The sequence below is a fragment of the Polyodon spathula genome, chromosome 22 (genome assembly GCF_017654505.1).
Source record: "Polyodon spathula isolate WHYD16114869_AA chromosome 22, ASM1765450v1, whole genome shotgun sequence".
In the NCBI taxonomy this organism is placed as follows: domain Eukaryota; kingdom Metazoa; phylum Chordata; class Actinopteri; order Acipenseriformes; family Polyodontidae; genus Polyodon; species Polyodon spathula.
In genome coordinates, this window is record NC_054555.1 from 8,566,512 (window position 1) to 8,579,198 (window position 12,687).

Here is a 12,687-nt window from a genome sequence, read left to right on the forward strand (position 1 = left end):
CCAGCAGTTTTAAATCTCCTAATCCTCTTTTTCTTTTAGCCTGGCTCATCTATTCCCAGTCACTGCCATCCAACATCTCTTTGTCAAAGGGTTTTAATAGTTGGGAGGCTAAGCTTTCCTCAAACTCCAGAATTTTTTCAATTTCTGAAGCACTAAACCCCATGAAATTGAGCTCTGCTGATTGTCAATCACGAATGGCTAGGATGGAATCAATATATTGAGAACCTAACAAAATTAGACAAATGTACAATGGTGATAGAAGTCTCTTATTTTTCAAGCAAACATTATTCCAACTAGACCAGCCTGAGTATACAAATCTTATACTCCCCACGAGCAAGATAACATGACATCTGTTGCATAGATGCATGTTCAAACAAGTTGGCACTTCTGTATACAGGCTGTGCACTGGACCACACTGCAAATCAGGGAGTACAGAGTATTTCTGGAATAAGCAACTAGAGAAATAGTAATAATATTTATTTAATTTAATAAAGCAGGACTAGTGTCTATTTATTTCCAGTGCTTAAATATATTTGTTGAAATAATAATGTACTATTAATCCAAAATGTGACGTAATAATGAGTACATTTTTCAGGGATCCATAATAATTTGTTGTTAATTAATGTACTAAAGTGTTTCTATGAGCTGTCTGTAAGCTTACATGATTATCAGACAACTCAATACAAGTGTACTGATGAAATAATCTCAGAGATGGTTGACCATCTAAGTGAGTTTAGCCTGCTTGAGTACGTTTTACAAAAATATATTATGTGCTTTTCATTCTAATTCAGCCTTATTGTACCTTCAATTTTCAGTAAAATTTCCTCCTCCTGGAAAATGTATGATGATAAATTAATAAGTATTTACTGTACTTCACTTACAAATGTAACAACCACATAGAAAGTTGTCTGGCAGAACAGGGATAGTAACTTATTTTTATATAAATAATAATGGCCAATTCATAACTGACAATATTTAACAGCATTTGTGATCTGGAGGCTTGAGATCATTCCTGCTTTATAAAGTATAAGTATTTGCACACCGTGCAGGGTTTAAAAAATAAACTGAAAGGTTATAAGCACATGTTTATGGGTTTGGGTTTCATTTAAGTTAAATACACTTTCATTCAGCACTGCAAGAGTACCACGGAGTTCAGAGAGAAAAAGCAAGAGAGAAAGGAGGAATAGGCAGTGCTCACAATTCCAGAGAGAGAAATCGCATTGAGGAACAGCCCGGGGTAAAACAAAAGAGGAAAATATAAAGAAAGCCCTTCTTGCTTTTGTTATCAAAAAAAAATTACAACTTAAAAATCGATAGATATATACAGACATCCAAGGAATGCTATCTTAACTTTTTTCTTAAGCAAAATGCCTCAGGCAATACAAAATAAAGAGGGAATGGGTTCCATTTTCTCACAGTCTATAAATTAAAGAAGCGAAGAATATCTGAATACCCACCCAGTAGAAACCAGTTAAATTGCCCCCTCAGGAGAAGAGAGGGCTGTTTTTATCATAACTGCACTAGCAGCCCCTGATCCTTAGAAACTTGAGGGTAAAGACTGAGTATGTGAAATCAGCAGCTTTGGAAATCCAACACAAGTGTAAAAAAAAAGATTTTAGATAAAGGGCGACTTAGAGAATTAGGGTAAAATTGTAATTGTAAGTTATTGGATTAAACATGTAATAAAAGCGCGCAAATTTTTTTTTTTAAATTTACAAAAAAACAAATATAAACTAATAATAATAATAATAATAATAATAATAATGAATGCATTTATTATGGAGTTATTTTAACCTTTTCATTTCAAGACAGTCTTGAGAAATACATTAAACAGACACATAACAAGTGTCACATTTTGCCCTATGTATATGGTGACAGACAATGTCGTGACTCTGGATGGCATAATCCAATCCACGCTGCTGTGCTTCACTCCTTAGGGTTCTCCAACAGTATAATCCTTTGCTGGAATAACACCCCAACTCTCCTTCATTTAAAGGAAAACAGCTTTCTGGTACATTTTACTCTTTCTTGAAATGCAGGCTTTCTCTCTAAGCTCCTTGTATTGCAAATCATATTTTAATTAGGTTTATCCCCAGCTAAAAATCTCCTTCCCAGACTGAGTCCTACAGGATTACCTCTCAGGGTCATGTCTACATAAGATGCTCAGCTCAAACCCTTTAACTCTCCACCTGCTGGGCCTTTCCCTTGAGTTGACCAGCCATTTCAAAATGTGCACTGGAATTATTTATTTTGCACCTTGAAAGTTACTATAATCAGTTTTCTACTTGGCCTGTTTTGCTGCTAAAAGTCCCTAATAACTGCTTTTATCAGACAATCACTCAACCTGCAGTGTTTACTTTTCCTTTAAATACCCCCCAAAAACAGCTTCTGTTGGGCTATATGGTTGGACTATACACCGTGGCTTCGGGGTGAGGTATACTGTACTGTATTTAAATCAAAAATTACTCTTAAAAAAGTCATAGTAAAAGCATATATATATGATAGATAGATAGATAGATAGATAGATAGATAGATAGATAGATAGATAGATAGATAGATAGATAGATAGATAGATAGATAGATAGATAGATAGAAAGTATAGTGATAAGCTAGATCTGTTATTGCTCATTTGTTCACTGCTCTAGCAAGCCAGTGAACTTACCTGAAATCTCAATTTACAGGAACCCTGCATGAGTTTCATACAGAAGATTGGACACCCAGAGAATAAAGATAAAGTTGGTAGATATAGAGGAGGGTTGTTTTGTACGGATCTTTGACTTCTAAAACCACATATCAAACAACAACATTGAAACTGCCCACACATCATCATTTCCTATTGGTGAAAAAGGGGGTGCCATATGTAATGACACAGACACAAACGAGAGGCTGGTGTAACTGTGAAAATGCCTGCAGAATCATGAAGATTAAAAGTGCTGCAGTTAATAGAATATCATGGCAAAAGAAATGTAATTTCCTATCCCATCTCTTTATTTGCAGAACTGGCACCAACTTCTTGCTATTAACATAATATTGCAACACTGTTTATCCATCTTTGTCAACAGTACGACACCACCATCAAATTATTGCCTTGTAGAAAACACTCTGTCTGCTGAACTTGCTATACACTGGATTTAGGATTACATTTAAAGTGCTTTTGAAAGCAGTATGCCTATAAAAGTATCCTACTGGCAAAATAACATGTCTAAACACATCTTTGTTTTTAAGAGCAAGACAGCATCCATGTGTATGCATAATTAAATGAACAAATAAAGATTGTATTCTCCACAAGGAAATCAGTTATATATATGTATTTTAAATGCATGCATTCCATTTTACCAGGAGGCAAAAACATTGCATAATGGGAATACAAATCATGTCCAATGAAGAGTTGAGGGGTGCATATCAGATACAAGCTTTTGTTTTCCATATACAGAAACAATCAATTGTGTAGCAAAATCCTTTTCGACAAGTCATTATTAAGTCGAGAACTCCCAAACAGTGGATTATTTTAGGTCAAGTTGGATTAGCCCCTGGCTTCTATAAGACACAGGGTTCCTCAACCTGAAATTCCATGAAAAGTCTTTAGCGAAAGGCTTGTGATGGAGCCTATCTGTATATGTACTGACTTACAAAATGTGAGCCATGCAAAATGCCATTCACTGTTCGCTTTAGCTGAAAAGTACTTTGAAGAGGGTTTGCCAATAACAACATCTGCTCTTCCCTGGCCAGTCCTTGGTGTTTTCAAAGTCCTCCTACTGCTCGCTCTCTCTCTCTCTCTCTCTCTCTCTCTCTCTCTCTCTCTCTCTCTTTCTTTTCAATCCTTTTTTAATTGGTCAGTTAGTTTGGCAACACTGCACATTAGACTCAGCTCAGGCAGCCGTTACTATAGAGCTTGGGGCTCCTCTGTGCTGCTGTGAAACAGCAGGCTGGAGTCAAACCTGTAAAGGCAGCAGCAGACACTGGATTTAATGGAAAAAAAAAAAAGTAGACAAGCTACAGGGGAAACTTGCAAATCTCAGCCACTTCCATGGAATTTTCACCCTTCCTAGGATTGATCACCAGGTGAAATACTGCAGGGAATGGCAGAGATGGGGAAACAACAGGTAAGGCAAGTCCCCACGTGGGCTACAATACGACCAATCTGTTACTACACAAACATTTCCACACTGAATTCCCTTTTATGACGCCTTATAGATATTCAAAACAACAGATTCAATTCACAGTAACAGCTGTAACAAGCCTTGATAAATTCCACTATTATTTATATGAACACCCATATTATAATCCCTATTCATATAACCTGACACACTTGTTTTTTTATAAAGCATTTATTGCTTGTAACTCAAGGCATTGTCAACACTAAAACTGAAAAAGTGCAAAACCATTAATATGCTGGGATATGAAAAAAAAATCAGATGGCATTATTAGAAATAGTGAGCTTTCTGCATAATTTGAAGTGTGTAGAACATGATTTAGCCTCACCTCCCAGAGGAACCTGTGAGATAAATACCAGTCCCAGGACATTTAGAAAGTGGCAGTGAAGAAATATCTAATAGAATACCCATTAGAGGCATTTCCTATTTGTTTATTCTTCCTTATAAAACTAGGTATAGTATTTAAATGTAAGTATGTATGAATGTATGTATGTATGTATGTCTATATCTATCTATCTATCTATCTATCTATCTATCTATCTATCTATCTATCTATCTATCTATTTATCATGCTCTACGTGGCTATATAATTAAATGGTTAGTTGTGCACACAACACCAAACATTGCTTAACAACCGAGAAGAGAGTATATCGATTTTATATTGTATGTTACTTTTAAGGTCTAGTGCAGGAGTACAAAAGTGAGAGCGAGTCAATCAAAATCTGGATCAGGTGAGCTTTTGCACAGTTAAGCAAGAGAGAATCCCACTTAAAGATCAACCAGTACACCCTTTTCAGAATCTTTTTTTTCTTCTTTAATGGACCAATTCACATTTCTTTCTTTTTTTTTTCTTTTTGCTGTTGAAGTAATCAAAGAAAGGGTGTCAAAGAAATGAGATGAGCAGAAAGCTGGGTTGATCCCCACAGGCATTATGAATCAGTGACTAACTTTTCACTGATTGCAGAGAGAGTCTAGGGCTGTGAATCTCTAATTAGCACAGGCAGCAGGTCACTTGCCTGGTTTACAAGAGACAAGCGTATGAAAATGTACGGGGGTTGAACAAAAATGCAGAAGATGACTAACAGCCTATGGGGACCTGTTCATGATATTTTATTATAGACTTCACTGAGCCTTGCCTATTTTTAACACTTCTATTCTTTATACATTCTATATACATATAACAGTGATGCCTAATGTATCATAACAGTACTTAATGCATGTGAATTGAAGCATAACTATATAATGTTATGTTCACCTTGCATCCATCAGCCCCAGCAGGTTTCTTGGTTCAACTTTACCTGGCTTTAGAGCTGAACTTGCAGGGTGTGTACAAACAGACCCCCTGGGACTGCCCCCTCCTTCTCAGTGGAAGAAGTGCTGTACTCAGCATAATCATTCCCACAATATATCACACAACAGACTCATTTAGAGCTGGCCAATTTACTATGAGGGAGGCTGGGACAAACTAGGGCTATTTATTCACTGTGACAGGAGCACAGCAAGGTATTGCAGATAAGGAAGAAATAAACAACAGCAGAAAGCTACATAAATTCCCTTCCAGGCTTGAGCGAGGCAGCAGGACTGAAAATGTCCCCAAGAGACAATGTTTTATAAAATGCATTGAATGAATGCTTCTAAAGCACAGTAAACTGAAGTGCGTGCATACATGAACCCTTAATCTGTATAAAACTACATCTGCAAACCAGTTTTAACCACATGGGTGTCAATCAGTGTCGGAAGTACAGAGTTACTAGTCCATTTAATAAAACCCCAAAGTATAATTTATATTTCTTTAAGAATGTATTTCTGACTCTTGCAATACACCAAGCAGCAGGATCTGGGCCTAATCAGCTTAGTTGTTACAGATGAAGTATTGGAGGGCATTTAGAGTGAAACAAAACTATTCATCATTATGTTTCTTTTTCTTCTATGAGTTACTCAATAACTTTTTGAACTACGTATAACGGCTTAGTGGTTAGAAATAATGCTAAAGGCATTGCCAAGTCCCACATGCCCTAGATAAGTTTGGGCTATCCTCCGTGAAGAGTTCACTTGCAGAGAATAGGTTGTATTTCAAAGCAGCACTATGCTCTGTGGTTCCCTTAGTCAGCAGTAGGAGGTTGGGAGCAAGGTCATCCTCTCCAGCAGAAACATGATAAGCTATCGCTCTGTTCTAATGATTGAGTTACACCTCATCACCACACACCATCCTCAGCTAAGCAGTTGGTGAACCAGTACCCTCTTATAAAATGCTCCTATAGTAAAAGAATAGCAAATTACAATAAAGCACAGTGAAAGCATAGTAAAGCATAGATAAGCATGGTAATGCAGGTATGATAAAGCATATTACCAATGCCTAAAAAAAGTACACTGTAGTAAATGCATAGTATAAAATGGCAAAAATACCATGAAAAATACTGTGCTAAACTCTTACAAGGGCCATCAGTGTACCATGCAGAATCATCCCCCATGTTCTTAACCTTTCTTGGTTGGGAACATAATTGACTTGAAAGATGTACCCATTGTCAATATACCACCCAAACATCAATTAGCACTGATCCATGCAGATATCCCATGTAAAGGACCATAGTATGTTTCCACAGAGAACTACCCACTCCTAAAATATGTAAGGTGGTATTGGTGGATTTACAAAAACGTCTCTCTGGGGGAGTTGCAATAATGTAGTTGGAGATTCTTAACTAGACGTGATAGTGTGCAGTACTGCCTGTAGTTATTGTTTGTGGGCAGCTAAAACTACACATGCAACTCTCAGTCTTTGTCAAGCAGTGTTCCAAAGGGACCATACAACTGATCTCTGCTACCCTGATAGCTGCAAGGAAATAGGCACTGACCCAGTGCCAGAAACCATCATTGGTATTCACTGTAGCGGACCCCAAGTCGCTCCCCTAGAGGTTAGTGGAGGGTGGGGGGGAGAAGGATGCACAATGCGAGACGCATTGTATCCCCCCAGCAGCAAAGGCTTAGGACATGCCTGTCATTGTGGGTCTGCCCTGCAGTCACTCAAGCAGAATAGTACTAGTTTTTCTCTTTATTTTTCATGGTCTTAAAAAGACAATAATGCAATGCATCCGTGGGAAGCATGCACACAAGAAGCCTTTGATTAACCACAATGTCCCAAGCTCCTGCACTTCTTGTGAAGGGTTTCAGGAGAAGAGATTTTCTTTTCTTTTTTTTTTCTTCAAAAAAATAGCCTCTTAACTGTGCAGTGTCCAGGCTTACACTTCCTCTTCAAGGCACAAGCACACAGGGAAACATACACATGTTGATGAGTTCAAAACAATGGACCCAACATTTCATCTCAGGTAAAGAGAGAGGGATGGTCAAAATGGCAGGACAGATAACTTTATGTTGGACTATTTAATCTCAAAATGTATTAAATATACAAAGAACAGAGCTAGTTGGTCTTTAGTTGCTTGTTTCATTCATAAAATTCTTGAGCGGAATTGAAGGCAGGATATTCAGTGTCTAGGGGGGGTTTGTTTTTTATTATGATTGGTCAAATTCATACAACTTTAATTCCTGAATAATTTAAATACTATTTTATAAAGACTGTTTTGAGCCAAACAATGTCATTCTTGTTTATAGTTTAATGAATAAAAGGTTTATTTGATTTATCAAATCAGCTTTTATGATTAGAACTAGTAACATACTTTTTGGACTGTGGTAATACTGCAAAACCATGTAAAAAACCTAAACATAATGTGCTTTTTCAATAATTAGCATAATTGAGTTACAATAAGCTCGTCGAGCAACCATAACATTAATATGCAGTTTGTACTACTAGTGATTAATTCTGGAGATAGTTTGTACCAAATTGCCTGAAACACAGAACAACATATACTGGATATATTATTCATCAGACAACATAGGTGTGTGCGGTCCTGTGTGAATTTTCTACCCTTCACAATAAATTAAGAAAGCTAAATCTTGACAATGGGAGATTAATTCAGTGGCTCATAATTATCTATAAATGTGTGCCAAGTTATTTACGATGTTACATTACTGCTTCCCAAAGCAATTATCAAGTTCCATCTGCTGGAAGACACTTAACCTGCAATGTATTTAAAAAAAAAAGAGTAGGGCCACATACAGTATCTTTTCAAATTCTCACCATCACAACATAACTTTTAAAGAACGCTGCCTTATAATGTTTACTTCACACCAAATTCTTCACTTCTTTTTTTGTGAATCAATTTTATGGGGAAACATTTGTCACACTTATGCCAAACCTTTAGCAGAAACACACATGTACAGTAAATATAACTGAAAAGCACATTGAAACTAGTATACTGTTTAGTCTCAGTTTAGTTCCAGTAATTACAAATCAAACAGCAAATGTGTGACGTTGTCTCTTTAAGGATGCAGGGATCCATTTTGAAAAACAGTGGCAATCCAATTTTATTATTTAAAGGAAATTAGGAAAATAGGATGGGAAGAGGGTGTCTGTAAGAAGCGCTGAGATTTACCAGAAGGAAGGATCATGTGCAGGACTAATGGAATTACTGTCCATTATCTGGGGTGCTTGATTTCATTTTAGGGGTTAGAAAAAAATCCACAAAAGGCCTATTTTGTTCCACCAGAATCCTTAATTCTTAATTTTACTGAAACTAAAGTAATCTAATAATAATCTGATAGACTGTAAGGGAAAGTTATATGATTAACAGCCTCAACCTATTTTATTTAAGAATTGGTATCCTTAGTCTGTACTATAGAACTCTCAGAGCTGATTTATAGCAGCTGTATGCACCAGTCTCATTATATTCCCGATTCTTAGAGCAGAATAATGCAAAGTGACTGTGATCTGTAAATTTAAAACTACTGTGATACCCTCCCTTTCCTATAAAGTCCTTCAATATGTGGGTCATATCCCTGGTTAACTGTGTTTAACAATACAGACTCTTAGCCAGCTTAACACAATACCTTTGGCTCAATAACGTATATGGAGATTCAATGAAGTATACTAAACAAGAACAAAATGTTTACACGTCTATTGAAGTTATATTGAATGTACATACGTGTTCCTATTGAAGGAATACAAAAAGTGTGACAAACTGTCTAAATTACCTATCCCCTTAACTTTCTAATACTATATACACATAGTGTGTATGTGTGTGTGTGTGTGTGTGTGTGTGTGTGTGTGTGTCTTGAGTTATCTGCATTCACTGGAGAATGCAAATTATATTAGAAAATGACCTTTGCACATATTTCAAACTTGAATGCCTAATGACTTGCACTTGCATTTTCATATGAATTTTTTTCACCTGCCTCTTTGAGCTGAGCTGGTGTGGCCCTACCCAATCTCAGTATGACATCCAGTGTATTGGATGTTGAGAGCTCTGTTTAACCTTGTGTTAATCATGCAAGAGCACCCAATCACAATACCAGGAGATTCCATGTGCATATATAAGGCAGCACCTGTCACATGAGTCCACCTATTATATCTGTCACTGGAAGCAACACTAGCAGATGGGAAACACATTGCGGAGGTCATTGCAATCAATGCTTTCATTTACATTTTAAAAACTCAAACTATGTCAACTTGAAGCTCTGGAAAGTTTATCAGCTGGATAATATTGTTTTTCTTTTCTTTAGGTGGCTGAAAAAGATCTCACTTAAAAAGCTACCATTGAGGAAAGGTCTAATTAGGGGACATAATGTACCTCCGTTCCAATTTATTGCATTCCTTTGAATTTAAGAAGTACTTTTTAAACCATTTTTTTTCTTCTCAATAATAGCCTGCATCTTTGTGACTGACTGTCGAGAAAAGACGAACAAAAACATCACTGCCCAAATACACAAACACAGCAACGTGACTGACTGACGAGAAAAGACAAACCAAGACATTACTACCCAATCTCGAATCACCCAGGACATACAGGCAGCCATTTTCAAAGAAGTGTCATTAGCTTCCTGAAGAATTCGAAGAGAAGTTTTTACAATTTCAGCGTTTCTAACTTTCTAACTATTTTTTGACATGTTAAGCAATACCACAGTTCACAAATTGGGAGAAAAACAGGTGTGAGTAATCACGACTGGAAATGAAAAGCAGCACATAACTGCAATAGTCTCTGTGGTAGTAGACAGCCGCAAACTGCCTCCATATGCGTAACTGAGGTTGTATCTTTGTAAATGCATATTTATTTAATGTTTTATTTTTTCCTCAAATTGAGGGTGGGAAATTTAGATTTTAAATTCAAGGTCATCTTAAATTCGAAGGAATACGGTACTTAAAAGAAAATCTTTGATTACAGGAGGGTTAAGTCATAAAAGTAAATATACTTTCATTATAACTGAAGTACACCAGTGTATTTCACAGTTTCTGTTCTGTCTCCTTGTCTTACACAATTAATCCTTAATTATCTGAGTGCTTACATGTTGGACTGTTTGTTTAATGATGAACTTAATCTTCAGATAACTCTTAGGCACATGTATTGTTTGCACACAGTGTATAATTTGGTTCTTTTCCAGTATGTACAGTAGATGCCCAGTACTCATGCATCCTGGAAAGCTTTTTCACTGAAAGAGACCATCCCTAGCTGACTTGCAGCTTCTCTAAATTCCACACCCATACCACAACAGTACTTCCCTAGGAAAGGCAAATGAATTCAGCCACTATGTAAGACCAATGCACCCCTGACCTCTTTTCTACATGCTTGGATATGTGTCAGGGCCACAGAATCAAGAGTTTTCCTTATGATGCCATACTTTTGGAAATCATAAGGAACTTGGATCTTTTGGATCTATGGAAAAAAAAATAAAATGATATGGCTTGGTTTCAGACTTCACCTCAACACTGGCTCTGACTGGACAGGGCATATAGATGCATGTTCAAATCATCTGATAAGATGATATCCACTATTTCTAACCTTTTTGCTTCTATAGTTATGCAGTCAAGGGGAAAAACTGCCTTAATTGCCCTTACCAAGGATATTATATTTTGAATGTGATATGCAATCAACAAAGTCCATTGCATTCATGTTCACTGAGATGTGTATTTAGTAATACAAATATACTTAAGATTGAGAAGAAAAAACAAAGCTACATCCTTACCGTAGTTACCATAGAAACATTGTTGTCCTGTGCTCATTCTGCAGGAATTTACCATCACATGAAGCCCACTTAGCAATGAATCTGATTGGCTGGCTGAATAGAGTAAGAGTTATAATTGATATTTTACAGAAAAGGTTGAGGGGCACCGCTGGCAGAAGTGGTGCAGCTTACCGTTTTCGGGGTGTTCCATCTCACCAATGCTGCCGTCAGGAGTGGTGCGCTCATAGTGATCCTCGGGAAGGGCCAGGGGTCCAATTCGGGGTCCTGACGATGATTTACTGCTGGGGGTCTCTGACTCTTCTAGCCCACTGTCATAGTAGTTGTGCTGAGAGGGGTCCTGCAGGTCTTGTGCCTGATTGGCTGTGGAGAATGTCACCCGTCGATGAGGCAGCTGCGAGCAAACAGGAGGAAAACGAGACTTGAAGCATGGGTGGCTTCATGAGCAAAATAAGAAACGTCCCTGCCTATAGGAAAGGGATACATCTATTTCTAACATGTCTAAACTGAAGTGATTTATTCTTGGTCTTTTTATGGCTGAAATCATTTCCCTTGACATTGCTTTCACATTATAGCATACCAATAGTGGTATATTAATGAAAATAATCATCACAATAATAAAGCCATTATTCTCTGATAATCCAGTTATGGCAATAAAAAAGAAGCTTGGCAATGCTATGGGATCATTGACAATATACAATGTCTTCATCGGGGTATAACATTGATATAACAGCACATTCAACAAGCCAGTAAACCCTACCGGTACCTCACTAGTGTAAGTTACTGTGATCAGGTACCTTAGCAAAAAGAGCCCACACATAATAAGTCTTAATAAGCCTACTCATAACTAAACACATCTCGAGCTCCGTCAGCAGAGAAGTAGGCTAAGAATGTTTTTCCCCCAGGGGGGAAAGCAAGCTGGCAGAAATTAGTTTTAGTCACTATTGAAAGAGCAGGAAACAAATTGCTGCTGGCAGCTTAAACTGGCAGCTAAAAAACTGGAAACCCAGGCCGTCACCAATCCTCTTACTCACCCAACCATCTTAGTTTTACTAACTGTCTCAGAGTAACTAACATTGTCAAGCTTACTCTCCGACGAAAAAAAAAAAAAAAACTGTCAAGTCAAGCCAACCTATGCAACCCCTCTGCTCAGAATGCTAGAGGTATCAAAAATCAAGCATTTGCTTCAACAAAGAGTTTTTTACTGTTTTTCTTTATGCTCAGTGAAAAGATCCATTTTAACAGATTAATTAGAATCATTAGGCAGAGCTGTTTGCTCCAAAAGACTAGCTTTATTTGTTGCACCTGAAGCAGTTTTTCTTCTGGTGTTTCAGGAGTCTAAAGCCTTTTTCGTGTATTGCAAACACAGAAACACTTACGTTTACGGCTTTGATATCCAGCTAACCGATTCAACTGTCCTCCAGCCCAGCTCACTTAGTGCATCCTCATGGTTGGCAGTGGCTTA

The 12,687-nt window shown here is 37.3% G+C and overlaps 1 protein-coding gene across 2 annotated transcripts in view; it reads right to left on the bottom strand.

Annotated features, from left to right (window-relative positions):
- Positions 1-12,687, bottom strand: part of LOC121296860 (protocadherin-1-like) — a 122,702-nt gene that overhangs the window by 33,186 nt on the left and 76,829 nt on the right. For both annotated transcript variants that reach the window (XM_041222732.1, XM_041222733.1), the window contains exon 4: positions 11,397-11,616. In XM_041222732.1, coding sequence (XP_041078666.1) covers positions 11,397-11,616 — 220 coding nt within the window. The remainder of the gene's footprint in view (positions 1-11,396; positions 11,617-12,687) is intronic.